This window comes from Triturus cristatus, chromosome 11, assembly GCF_964204655.1.
Source record: "Triturus cristatus chromosome 11, aTriCri1.1, whole genome shotgun sequence".
Lineage (NCBI taxonomy): Eukaryota > Metazoa > Chordata > Amphibia > Caudata > Salamandridae > Triturus > Triturus cristatus.
Window position 1 is genome coordinate 315,460,877 of NC_140594.1, and position 14,481 is coordinate 315,475,357.

General features: G+C 48.4%; 1 protein-coding gene across 1 annotated transcript in view; it reads left to right on the forward strand.

The window, feature by feature from the left end:
- The window catches only part of FBXW8 (F-box and WD repeat domain containing 8), a 698,699-nt gene that overhangs the window by 351,446 nt on the left and 332,772 nt on the right, over positions 1-14,481 (forward strand). The window contains exon 5 of the mRNA XM_085633260.1: positions 8,313-8,470. Within this exon, the coding sequence (XP_085489386.1) occupies positions 8,313-8,470 (158 nt within the window). The remainder of the gene's footprint in view (positions 1-8,312; positions 8,471-14,481) is intronic.

The window sequence follows — 14,481 nt, forward strand, 5'->3', positions numbered from 1 at the left end:
GGATGTGGTTCCATGGCAGGGTCGCGCAGAAGGAGAGGGTTTATGGCCCGTGTATGAGAGAGCGGGGGTGGCCGGCGCGCGGGGGAATGCTTGCAGCGCCAGGGGGACGCGCTGGCGATCGGCAATGAGCAGAGAGAGAGACCAGGGTGCCTAAAATGGTTGCCGTGCGCTTTCCTGTGTGTCGCGCTGGGGAGAGGCAAGATGGCGCAGATAATGTTCATTTGTAAACTAAATTTCCACAGTCCTCCCTTTTAACATATCTCGCCAGCTTGCCTGGCCGACATTCACCTTCGTTAACCCTTTAGCTATAATACCGTAAATGTTTTTCATGCATTCCTTAAAAGTACAGAGTCTTTAGGACAGGCAGGAGCAATCTGACGCAATTGTACATAGTTACATGTAGTTGATAAAATAGGCGAGGAGGTAGTGCATACAAAATTACATCAGCTGCGCCGCATGTCAGACCCAGGGATAGGAGGAGGGGAGCTTGTTTGAGCACAAACATGATACCGTAAAGCAAAAAATGTTTCTGGCAAAACAAGGGATATTTCGTACATTACTTAAGGCCCAGACTTCGTGTGGATCAAAAATAGTCAGCATAGTCATGTGCACGGCTGGTGTTATACAAATGTCATTATACAAAGTTAGAGTTTCTTAACTTATCAGTGTACAGTTGGAAGTGACTGATGCAATATCATGAAAACTCGATTGGAAGATAGTCAATATAAAAAGGTGGTTGGGAGAGGAATTCAACTTAACATGAGTTACAGTCATGGAAGGGAGTTCTTCTTTCCAGTGTCCTATTATAATGAGCCATCACTGGTAAGCTCTTATTGTTCTTCTTCTTTTGTTGGCACTGTTGAGCACCGGCGGTGGAGCTAAGGTCCAGCTCAAATCCAAGTTTTCACGTAGCAGGGTGTGACCATTCGTTGTTCTCCGATCACATTCCTGTTCCCTAACACATTTTATCATAGGTACTTTGAGACGGGGTACCCGCTTTTTTTTTTGTTCTTCTGTAGTTAAGTCAAATTCAAAATCCATATAAAAGAGAGAGAGAGAGAGAAGGGATGTGGCGTGCTTTGGGATGCCGAGGGAAGAGGGGATGGAGTGGGATCGGATCAAAAAGCGGACCAAGGAGAGCAGAATCTTTCAGCACTGGGCCCATCAATCGGGCCCGACGGGTTGGGACTTAAGGCACGCTGGTCAGCGAGCAGGGGGCCTCGAGATAGCCCTTCGTTCTATCGCTTATCATCCTGATAATGGTGCCTCGTCTCACGCCCTTTTTGCTTCGTTGCTTCCCCCTTGGTCGTTGCCATAGATGTTCCATGGTTCGCAGCCAGGCTGTGCGTCACGTCCGACCCCTCTCTTCCGATGGCCGCAGGTTATCTTTGAATGAGTACAAGAAACAAAATCTTAGAGAGTTGGCAGGGAAGACATTTACACACTTCATCCTCTCTCCCAACCACCGAGTAGTTAGGGAAATGCTTTTGTCGGTCGCTGCATGATTGATGTCTATTAACTCTTATGTCGGTGTGTGTTACTAATCTATTAATCATTGCTGTGGTGCAGGTTTCTGTGGGTGTTCCTGTTCATCGTCTGGCCTGCTAGGTGTCGACTCCTGTGCCCTATAATCGTTGCAGGAAGCCTGACATCTGTCGACTTTCTGGTTTATCAAAAATTCGAACCGGCTTCTCTGGTAGAGACTCGTTCATCTTAACACAAGTTCTGTTAATACACATTTTCCTCCGAGGACTGCTAAGTTTATGAAAAAAAAAGTGCGAGGTGCTACTGTCATGGGTTCACAGGTATCTATTTCGGGGAGGGACATAAGCTAAACATTTTTCTTGCTGGAGACAATAGGTAACCCTCATCAGCTTAGGCGATGTACCTTTAGAAAATAAAGTCATCAGCTGTTTTTGTTCGGAATACTCTGGGACGGCTAGTACAGAGCTGGGGTGATTCTGGGAGGACGGGGTGCTTGGACATTCTAGTTCGGAACATTTGGGCGGGGGCAGTTCTGGGCGGTGGAGATGGTGTTGTTAAAGCTCTAAAAACGAAAAACCACTGACATATAGTCCCCGCGATGAGGGCCAGATTGGGAGACCTCAGTCGTCTTACCTGTCCTTTCCTTCTCAGCCAATTAAATTCAACATTTTGCAGAAAGGAGAGGTAGTAACGTGGTAAAGTACGGTCGTTTTTGTTTCTGTCAATTTGTTCGAACACCGCCGTGTTCGAGGCCAATTGTACACATACTGAGGAGGTATGTGTCGTTAATTTGTTCAAAAAAAAAAAAAAGAAAGAGAGCAAGAAAGCCTTCAGCGAGAGAGAGAGAGAGAGAGAGACGTGCACATCAAGTAGGCTATTTGGCATACGTACGACACAAAACGAGAGAGAGTGAGTAACATGTGTACGATAATAGGCTACTTGGTGCACACACAACATTGGAGTAGCATGGGTCAGTTCTATGTAAGAAAATACAAGCGGGGGAAAGACATAAATTCGGTGATCACGTACACACAAATACCGGATAGGGCGTGACAGTACATACATCAAGCGCAGAAACTTAAGACGGAGATACAGGGCTACGTTGAGTATGGGGACCTCTCCTTTCCTGTCCTCTTTCCTATGCATGCTGCGTATTTTCAGTATTTTTGTAGTTTATCTTGGGGGGGGGGGGGGGTGTCGGACCTTTTACTCCCCTCCCTTTGATTGATAGACAAGCACTTCAATCATACGATGACGCTCTCTTCAAGCGACCCAAGCATGAAATGCATACACATTCATGCCGCATAATCGTAGCACACACGCACAATCATACCATACAGTTTTTCATGTTCCCAATGGTGGTCTGCACTTTGCGCATTATCCCACAACGTTTGTCTATGTTTTTCCCTATATTGAACACGGTGCGGTCCATGTCCACCCCATTCTTCAGTCGGAACTTCGTCGTGACCTATAGAGAGGGAAAAGAGGGGGGGGGGGGGGGGATGTGCAGTATTCAAAGTACATTAGCGCGCGTAGACACGAAAAAGTTCTACTTACCACGTACCAGGCTAGCCGCAGGAGTGGGTAATACCACAGACCTATTATTCTTTTCTTCCGAAACAAAGATGCTCTATTTCATTCATCTCCTAAATTCGGGTTCCCTGGTCGTACATGTATTTCTCAATCGGTCGTATATTATGGTGCAAGATACCATACCTTGCATTCGGCATATACCTTAAGCTATAGTCGATCATTTTCTGACAACTCTTGGAAAAAGACAGGTGTGACGGGTACAAATTCCGTTAATCAAAAAGATTCAGGTAAATGGGGTCTGCTTTATCTGTTTTCTATTGCTTGGGAGTAACAATCATTTATTCAAAAAAAAAAACTTTACCAACCTAGATGATTTGTCATGACACTGATTCCGTAATTCCTTTAAGAAGCCCTTTATTTAAAACAATGTCAGTATACAAATACGGGCCTACAACCGTTCAGGCCGGCCACGGTGTGAGAGGCGTCTCGGCGCCATTTTGGGGCGAGGTCGGGTGGGTCCAGTGCACAGTCTAAGTCTTTCCACTAACTAGCTGCCGGACCAGAATCCCCTTCGATAGTTCGAGAACTTTTCGTCAGCGTCGGCTTGCGTCAGCATGGCGTCACCGCGGTCTTGTAGCGATGCCGTGGTCCGTCCTTGGGGCGGGACAGCAGGCGGGTTCTTCCGCTGTCGCCCTGAATCAGTCTTTCTTTTACGGCACCAAACGGTGGCAAGATGGCTGCCGCCCGGGGCAAGGACAAGTTATCGTGGAATAATCAAGAAAAATAGCGGCGATTGTCCCCACCGGAGGCCCACGGGAGTCGAATGTCAATGACTCCCGCAGAACCTGCAAAGCTGAGAGGGTGTTTTTCAAGGGCTGGGGCCCTCGCCCGAGCAGACAAGCCTCCGAGTCCAGGGCCGTCTCACGGTGGGCTAGGCCTGGATCCGAAGAACCGACCGCCGGAGTCCAAAGGCAGCAGCAGCAGCAGCTCTTCGTTACAGCCACCGGGGTGGGTCCCTCGATCCCTCGGCTGCGGGGGCCCATTTCTCGAGTGAAACGCTAATGGCAATCTTAGTGGATCCGCGCCTGAGTGGCTACCCGGCAGGCAAGACTTGAATGGCTGTCCCGTTGCAGCCGGTCGGTGAGTGCAGGGGCGGCCACTCATCTGGACGGCGAGTGAAATGGCTGGGTGCAACTCAGCTGGCCGGCGAAAAACGGCGGGGTGCAACTCAGCTGGCCGGCGAGTAAAATGGCAGGGTGCAACTCAGCTGGCCGGCGAGTAAAATGGCAGGGTGCAACTCAGCTGGCCGGCGAGTAAAATGGCCGGGTGCAACTCAGCTGGCCGGCGAGTAAAATGGCAGGGTGCAACTCAGCTGGCCGGTGAAAGAAACGGCTGGGGTGCCCTCATCTGCTGGCGAGCCTCCACCTGGGGAGGCCCGTCCGCGTCGCTTCCCCCCTGCCAGGGCACCCTTCGGTGCCGGTCGAAGCAAAGAACGGGAAGACCAATACAACATGGTGGACTCCACCTTGGCGCTGCCAGGGCCTCGGCGCTGCGTGTAGCCTCCGGCCTATTCGCACAATCGTCCGCCACTGATGTCGATGGATTTTTGCATGGCTTTTATAGCCCAAAGCCGACTAAAAGGACCAGCCAAAACAGGCCAATGTTGCAACTTCGAGGAAGGAGAGTCGAGGACGGTGTCACGCGGACGTAAATGCTTTGGGATGGAGGTTGCAGCAGACTGTCATGTAAATAGTTGTTTAAAACGTGTTTTAACTTGTTCACCCTGTCGGAATGTTGTTATACCTATAAGTTATTAAAATGTTTTAATCATACTACTTTGTTGGAGTGTTGTACATATTTGCAATCTAGTTACTGTGTAATCGGAAAATGGCATAGTCCAATTGTGCGTGATTCTAGTCCAGTTCGGTGACGTCGATGGTGGGTATCGGCAGGCTTCCGGTTGTATGGGATTTTTGTCGTGTTTACTGGGCGGGGTGGGTGGTAGGGCAGACATGTTTAGGCAGCGAGAGCGACGGAGCCGAGCTACCTCGTGGCCGTCTTGACCGTGAGCTTGGCTCCTTCCCCTAGATTCATATATCCCACAAAGGGCTATTTCCTAGCGTCTTTTTAGTTTTGTAGGGTCAAAAAGGATCCCACCAGTGGCCACTGACTCTCGGGGTCCCCCTTTGTATATTTATGCCATAGCTTGCTATAAGCTACGGCGACTAGTCCATATTTAGTGAACATGTCCTTATTAGGGGTGCCTTCCAGTGGAGCCGGATGGTCCACCTCTAATAAGCGGTCCGGGCAGAACCAACTACCAATCAGTGGGGAGAAGCTAGGCATGACGGGTTACAACGGGGACAAAAGTCAGCACTACCTATCTTTTCACTGCTTGCAAAGACTAGACAGAATATCTCTATTCCTCGTTATTTGTAAGCAGAGAATACCTCCAAAGAACCAATATCGAACAACTAGTGTTCGGACAATCAATCAATCAATGGGGAGATAAAGATAGGCACGACGGGTTACAATGGGGACAAAAGTCTGTGTTACCTACCCTTCACTATTTGCAAAGACTAGACAGAATATTTCTATTCTACGTTATTTGCAAACAGAGAATATCTCAAAGAGCACTATCCTTCAAAACAATCAATGTTCGGACAATCAATCAGTGGGGAGATAAAGATAGGCACGACGGGTTACAACGGGGACAAAAGTCTGCGTTACCTACCCTTCACTATCTGCAAAGGGAGAGAGAGAGAGAGTATTTCTACTCCTCCCCGTTTGTAGACAGCGAATATCTCAAAGAGAACAATCAATAAGCAATACTAGTATTTTTCAATCAATCAATCAATCGTTTCGCAATTTGTCGTGTTTCACGACCTTACCCGGACCGCGTGGACAGTTTCTCGTCTTCCGCCTCCAGCGCCCGATCGTCCTCTACCCTCCGTATTTGCCGCGGCACTCCTGATGGTTCCCAGTCAGGACCGTAGATCACTCGAGAGAGGTCTGCTCGGAACCAGTGAAGTTCGGATGATCGGCTGCCAGACGAGGGTCTATCGGGCAGGCGCTCTCCCGATCGTTGCAGTCGTTCACTCTGTCGTCGGGACCTCTCCCACTGGATCCACGTGTCGCTGATGGGCCCCATGCTTGGGACGCCAATTGTTAAATGGTAGCGGCAGTCGTAGTCGATAACCTTTCAAGTATTGCCCGGCGGTAATCGCCTCTTATACCATTCGATGCTAAACCAATAAAGAGGCAGGCGCCGGAGACTGGAAGGCAGGAAACAACGTTTTATTCCGTCGGAGTGGAACACATCAGATCAGACAGCGAAGTATCGTCACGAGGTGCTCTAACTGCATCTCTGAGGCCTGGCCTCTTATACACAGGTTTATGACTTTATTGCAGGTTTATCATACATGGCACATTCTTGAGATTGTCTTGATACATGAAAGAACATCCTCGGAATCCCCACTTCGAGCTCGTTCCCACACATATCTACAGTGGAAGTCCCCACCCCACCCACAGTAGGAGATGGCTATCACACAGCTGGACATTCCGCCAATTCCCGGGGGTGTGTACGACCGGTCGGGTCTCAGGGGGTGGGGGGGCCTTGATCTACTGTAATCCCTTTGATGTGGGGTGTTTCCCTTACAGTAGGGGCAATAAACTGCATCTGCAGGGCTAGGTGATGGCCTGGGATCGGTTCGGACAATGGGGCGCAGAGGAAGGGGGTTATCAAAGAGATGCATGACCATGTATGGGATGTCGGTCAGGCGTGGGATGTGGTTCCATGGCAGGGTCGCGCAGAAGGAGAGGGTTTATGGCCCGTGTATGAGAGAGCGGGGGTGGCCGGCGCGCGGGGGAATGCTTGCAGCGCCAGGGGGACGCGCTGGCGATCGGCAGTGAGCAGAGAGAGAGAGACCAGGGTGCCTAAAATGGTTGCCGTGCGCTTTCCTGTGTGTCGCGCTGGGGAGAGGCAAGATGGCGCAGATAATGTTCATTTGTAAACTAAATTTCCACAGCGCATGATCATGAGAAATGCATCCCTCCGATATCTGTCCACGTGGTTCCTTGTAAGGTTCAGTATTTGAATGTAAGTAACATCGTCAAATAGTCGGAGAGGTGTCAGATTAATAGTAATCATTTTTAAATCTGGCTTCACAGTGCAGATGTGTGCAAGATCTGTAATCAAGTTCGTTAAAATATACTCGAGTGGGATTTGGCTTCAGCCATAGGGGTATAACTCTCTCACCTTGCACTATTGACTATCTGGTGAATCTTCTTGCCTTCCACAAAGTGCTTCCATTGGAATGCATGAGGGACTACTTTACATTCTAAACTTTCATTGAACCATTACACTTAAAATTCTATATTTCATTCAGGCACTGTATTACAGAAAAAAAGTCTTTTTGATGTGTTTTTGGTTTTACTGCAGCATACTTTTTGTAAAGTTTTAGGAATTGTGTGCATATCACATATACACACGTGTGCTTACACTCATGAATAATGGCACACAATTCTGCTGGTTTGAAGAAAACGTGTTGGCAAAGCATATAGGTCTGATTTTAAGGTTTTAACCACATGAAACACCGAAAGCAAAAATGCAGTCTGCATGCATTAGCACATTATAGCCAGACTTTGCCAATGCTTGTTTAATCTTGTCATGAATGGGGACGGATTTAGAAATCATCATACCTGCTGCAGATCCCTATCTCAAACTCTTTTCTTGCTGAACCTGCTTTGACATAATCTCTGCAGAATAGCAGAGTGATGTCCAGCTATAAGGTGCGCAGTTCATTACTTCTTATGTAGACTAGTAACGCCCCTGTGCACATGCCTCCAAAAGGGTACTTTGTACATATGCTTTGGACATAACCTAGAGCTGATTTAATGTTGTACGAACTTGAAAGGGCGAAGGACAAGTAAGTTTAATCCACAGAGAGGATGTGGCCTAATGGCTTGCGTTGGCGATTTTGGAGCTGGGGACCAAGTTAATGTCCCGGCCTCGGCTCAACTGCCTGTGATTCTTGGAAAATCTCTGTCTCCCCGTGCCTAAAAGAAAAGTGTAACGTAACCTGGTGCTTATGTAAAATATTTAATGTCCCAAGGTTAAAATTGTGCTGCATAAGACTGTAAACACATACAGACACCCTGTTGTTGGAAGGCTTGATTTTCTGAAAGTTGTTGCTCTGTTGCTTTAAAAAGGATTTGCATGTTTATCTTTGGCCACTTTCTTATTTGCTTTATCCCCCTTTCCCTTTGGAGTGAATGATGTGCTTGTCTTCCAGATACACATCGGGAGACGTGCGGCTGTGGGACACGCGCACCTGGGACTACACGGCCCCGATGCTGGAACCAACCCGGGATACCGCGGAGCCTGGACAGCAGCCACATGTCTCCTTTGTCAGAATAAACAGCTCTCTGGCTACGGCCGCTTACGAGGACGGTAAGCCACTGCTACTCTTCCTGCGCTCAAAAACAAGAGGCTTTTCAACGACCAAGCAGCTGGGGCCGCCTTTACAGTGTGTGCGATCCTGCTTATGCGCAGACACAGGAAAAGTTTTGCTACTGGTCACAATAACAAAGACAAACATTTATAGAGGCACTCTGGCAGACCCACAGGCACAGACACAGACACAGACACATACTCAAAAGACAGGCAGAAGGACTGAAACAGATGCATGCATTGCAGACAGGCCCACAGCCATAACGACGGCCAAATACACCGAGACCCGCAGAGAGACGCTCCGATAGAATAGTAGACTTCCAGGCAGACTTGCAGAACACACGTGACCCTCCCACCAAAAGTAGACCCATTGCTCATTCTCATAGCACAATTCATTAAAAAAAAAAAAAGAAGTGGGAGGATTAACCTAGTTAGGGCAGTATGCGCACCACGTCACGGCGCATGACATTACGGCGCATGACATCATGGTGCATGACATCACAAATGGCATCACAAGCCACGACTTTACAGGAAGTGGTATCACAAGAAGTGACATCAGATCTAAAACCCTGACATATATGTTTAGCAGGTTGTGTACGCTTGAGCGCATTGCGAGGATAATAGCACAGTGGGCTATGGAAGATGATATGTGACTTCTACACCTTGCAATCCCCCAGTTTTATGTAACACACCCTGTACATTAATTTACAGACTTATACAATTTATTGTACATCTAATATGCACATGTTGATGTAAAGCGCTCTGACACCTTGCATTGGAATGAGTAGGGCTATACAAGAAAAAAATGGTGGTACTTAAACTATTTCAACGCCTCCTCGGAGGAAGTAAGCTCTATATAAATGCAATTTGCTTTCTGACATTCTTACAGTGCATGCATATCTCCTAAGCAGGGGACTGAACAAAGTGAAAAGTTGCCTATCTTAAGTATGTGTGAAGTGCCAACCTTTGTTTCCCCTCCACTTCATTTTCATCTAGGTGTGAGGCTCCTGACTGCTCCCAGCCAAGAGACTCACAAAAGGAGGCCTGATGACCCCTCAAATTCGGCCTTTGTTATGGGCCCAGCAGGAGTCTTAAATAAGAAAGCTCCATCCCCGCCTGCACGTTGTTGCTTTTTAAGTCGGAGATTTAATGTTTCTGAGAGTGGCTCCTTAGCCCGCCTCTCTTTTTGCCTCTCCTCCATTGGCTGGCTTCCTAAACGGAGGCCAGCCATTGGAGGAGAGAGCCGTCCCTCCAAATAGGCTCTGTCTTTTTCAGATTCGGGGGCGTGTTCCTTGCTGTTCTTTCCACTTTTTAGCCACGCCCTTTTAAAACAGCAGGAACACGCCCCCGAATCCGAAAAAGTTTCGAAGCTTCCATCCGCCTCGAACGCCAGTGCTGTACATTGGAGCCCGGTCAGTGCAGCCATGGCTCTGTGACATACCAAGCCGTGCCAGGAATTACACCCGTGCCAAGCATTACTGCCCCCTGCTCTTTCTGTCACGGTCAGTAACTCGTCGGGTGATCTGTACACTGGACACCTCTAGCATGCAGCCGTGACATGGAAGACGGACTGTGACCAGTAACGCCGCGGACTCTATGGTCTCTGCCCACTCTTTGCTCGCGACTTTCTGAACCATCTTAACAGCTTTTCTCTTGTCTACAGACCAGCTGGCTTCTAACTCTATAAAAGGTCATTTAACACGAACAGCGCATTTCCACGACGATTTATCATAGTTATTATTCGTTTCACAGCATGACATGGTTGTTTCAGCCAATCGTATTGGGGGCGTGTCTGTGTTCACTGGAGGTCAGCCCAGCGGCCTCCAAAAGGAAGGGGCATTAATAGCAAATGCATAGTTTGCTTCCGCGGTTTATAAAATTGAACACGTTTAATTGACGACTAACATATTTCAGTCATAGTTATTAACAATTCTGTGTTTAGCACAGTGGCTGGTGAGTAGTGAGCTGACCTCCCACTTAATCTGCTTAAGCGAAGGCTGGCACAAGGGGAGGTGGGCTGGTGAACTTGTCCCCAATAAAACGTTAATTCGTCATTTGTGGCTACTTCCGTCTCCAGACAATGTGTCAATAAGTAATGGAGAGAGAAATCATGCTAGAGGGCTGTGGGCATAGGCCAAGGAAAGCGAGAAAGTAAAATCATGGAAAGATGAACAGCGGGGAGAACAGAGAGAGAAGAAACAGGAAAAATTTGCATAATCGAGACAGATAAGAAATGTAAAATAATGATGCGAGATATAGGCAGAAAGTTAATAACAAGGGAAAAGATGAAAGAAATAACAGTGAAAGGAAATAAAGGAAAGGCGAAAATTAGGATGGAAGAGTGAGAAGAAAGGATGGAGTGAAAAGGTGAAAAAAAAGATCGGTGGAAGGGCAAACGGATGGGTGAAAGTGAAAGGATTGAGAGGTAAAAGAGTGTATAATGAACAATACCAATAGCTCTACCTATAATATTGCCGAGACCATTGCATTGTAAATGCTTGTTGCAGATGGAATGCAGACACCATGCCGCCTTGCTGAAAGTGTCCCACTGTTCGGAAATTACACCAGGTCGAGTTCAGCACATTATTCAGTGGGGCCCAAATTCTTGGCAGGGTGGATGGCGTTCACTCTGTGAAAAAAGTGGGTGGGCACAGTCCACCCGCGTGTACCCCCGACTCGTGCCTTGCTCATTCTGCTACCTGTCTTCTTTGCCACATCTATTCCCTTGCTTGCTTCTGGTCTTTCTTACATGGCTCTTTCAAGCCTGCTCCAGTACATTAGCTCCTCGTCCCTCTTGCCGTGATGAATCACACATTTAGGCCCCTGTGCCTCCATTCACAACCCCTTCCAACGTATAAAACACCCTCCCCTCCTCACTACCTGTTCCTTTTTTGTGAGCCTCATTTGGCATGCTTATTCTTGTGCCGGTGCAGTGTGGGAGCTGATGTTATTTCTCCCTGTCGCAAGGCTTCATGTAATTATGTTCCCCGGGGCCCGCAAGGTGTTCAGCATCTGCTCGCGGTGTAGCAGACTCTCCAACGGAGGAGATTCATCTATGTTACCCGGCCAGAGGTCTGCAGTGCTTTCCTCTGGCCGGAGTGGGCATGGCTTCCATGTTAAAGTTGATTTACCCAGCCGGAGGTCTGCTGTGCCTTCTCTCCGGCTGGTGTCTGTGTGTATTAGGTTGCTGAGGCACCCATTTGTTAAAAGTGCATTACTTACCATTGGTTCTTGACAATCTAGGTATAAATGCAATCAAAGAATTTTACTAACGGCATCGGTCCTTTATCCCTCGGTCTGCAGGGCTTACTGTGAGTTTTTGAGGGCATTTTTGTTTTTAATGTAGACAGGTTTCCCTGTTGCCCCAGCAAGGGCACCAGCAGCTTCTGCTGCCACATCCCACTGGTAGTCCCTGTCCTCCCCTGAATGAAGACAGTGTGAGCTACACCTCTTTGCTTTTCGCCATAGTGAATCACCAAGTTACCACAAGAAACACCTCACCTAAAATAGTTCCCAAAGAATTACCATTGGGGGACAAATCCCTCCAGAAATAGTTAAACCTGTAAAAATGGCTCTATCGTGCCTAGCCAATCACCAACAGGGGTGCATCCCTATGCCTGTTCCTAGGAATCGGCAAAAAGGGAGGCACTACTAGAAGGGATCCAGGCCTTGGTGCAGAATAGAACTGTCATTCCGGTCCCTCTAGAACAGGTCAGTCAAGGGTGTACTCTATCTTTTCCAGGTTCGGAAGGTATCCAGGGAGTTCTGCCTAGTGTTGGATCTCAAAAACCTCAACGAATGGGTGGCATGGATTCCTTTCAAGATGCTGTCTCTCCAGTAGCTCATTCCCCTCATGTCTCGAGGGGACTTCATGACTACAAGTGTTCTCCAGGATGTTTACATGCATGTTCATGTTCATCCATGTCATCAGAGGTTTCTGGGGTTTGCTGTGAGGACTTCTCATTTATAGATCCAGGTCTTGCCATTTAGTCTGAAGTCGCTCCCTGAGTTTTTATCAAAGTCTTGGCTCCCCTGATGGCAGTTCTTCATCTGCAGGGGTTTCAGTATTCCCAAACCTGGACAAATGTCTGGTGATGGGGGCCTTGCTTCTGCTGACTTGGTTACTTGTACAGCGGGTTTCTGGACCTTCTGTCGTCCCATGGGTTCTTGGTGAATATGAGGAAGTCGCAGCTGGTTCCAACTCCATTTTCATTGGGGCCCAGTTTCAGACCGATATGGGCATTGCCACATTGCCAGACTCCACGATGTTAAAGATCTATTCCCATCTGCTGAATTTGTTATCTGACCCTGTCCAGTCCGTCTCCCTTTGGGTCCGGGTACAGGAAGACCTGGCGGCCACTGTGTTACTGGTTCCATGGGCCTGTTGACACCTCAATATCCTGATGAGGTTCATTCTGAGGCATGTGTGCCCAATGTGCAGGATTTGTTCTGTCTGCTCCCTGTGACTACGGTTATGCAGGAGGCACTGAAATGGTGGCTTCTTCCGTCCAACATCCTGAAGGGGGTTGTATGGGGCTTCCGTTTCTATTGATCATCATGACGGACACCAGTGAGAGCGGCCTGGTTGGGAACCCTCACATTTCAGAGTCTGTGGCAAGCGTGCCAGAGTTGTAGGTCATCCAGCTGGAGGGAGTTGGAGGCCATCCGCCGGGCTGTCCTTCATTTCACCCTTCATCTGAAGAACAGGGCTGTCATCGTCCAGACAGACAACACCAGGGCCAAGTACTATGCCTATCTGTGAGGGGGAGACGAGGTCCCTGTCGTTGTTGGCAAGTGCAGATCAGGTGCGAATGTGGGTTCTTTGAGGGCCACCTTCATTCAGGGGAATCTGAATTGTCAATACTATTAGGGAGATTCCGTCCTCTCAGGACTTTTCTCCTTCTCTCCAGGTGTTTGCCACAGTGTGTCTGCTGTGGGGTCGCTCTCGCGTAGACTTGTTTGCAAGCCTTCACAATGCACTTCTTCCCTTTTTTTTCTAGTGGAAGCGAGTTGTTGGCTTCAGAACTGGATGCTCTGACATGTCCCAGGCCTGTGGGCCTGATGTTTACTTTCCCTCTGTTTCCTTTGGTCCAGAGGTTTCTGGTTCAGGTTCAGAGGGAGGGTGCTGGGGTTGTCCTGGTGGCTCCAGCATGACCCTGCTGTAACTTGCATATTCTGTTGATGGAGATAAAGGTGGGTCCGGAGCAGGGGTTTCCATTGGTTCTGTCTTCCCTGAGGTTTCTGAGTCTCCAGGTGTCCTCGCTGGCGAGGTTCTGGTTGATGGCTGGGTGGCTGAGCAGGGAGGCTGGATGTTGCAGGGCCTTTCTGCTTCTGTCTCCTCTTCTGTGCAAGTGTCTAGACAATTGTCGACCAGGTCTTCTTATGCTCGGCATTGGAAGACGTTTCAGGCTTGGTGTAATTGGAGACAGGTGGCTTCACTTTCTGTTTCTTCCCCCTAGGTGCCGGAGTTTCTCCAGGATGGTTTTTAGCTGGGCCTCAGCCCAGACACTCTTAAGGTGCAATTGGCAGTAATTAAGGCTTTCCGGTTCCCCTAGGGGGGTATGGTGGACAATCAGGGTCTGGTCTCTTGGATCTTCAAGAGGTTTGCTAATCTCCGTCCTGTCCTCTGGTGGTGTGTCCCTCTTGGGATTTGCAGCTGGTCTTGCGGGTTCTTCAGTATCTTCCTTTTGAACCTTTGATGTCTGTGGGGTTACGATTTTTGACCTTGAAAAGGTTTTTTTCTGGTGGCTGTAAACTCTACTTGCCGATTGAGAGAGCTAGACTAGTTGTCTTGTCTCTTTTCTTTAATGTGTTTGACAGGATTGTTCTTCAGGTGGGCACTGGCTTTGTGCCCAAAGTGAATTTTCTGTTTCATTGTCAGCAAGAAGTGATTCTTCAGGTGTTTTTCCTGATCCTCTGTCTTCTGAGGAAGTGGCGCTTCACTCGCTAGATATGCGTAGGGGGGTTCTGATTTACCTGGAACGTGTGAAGGAGTTCCAGGTTTCCTCCGC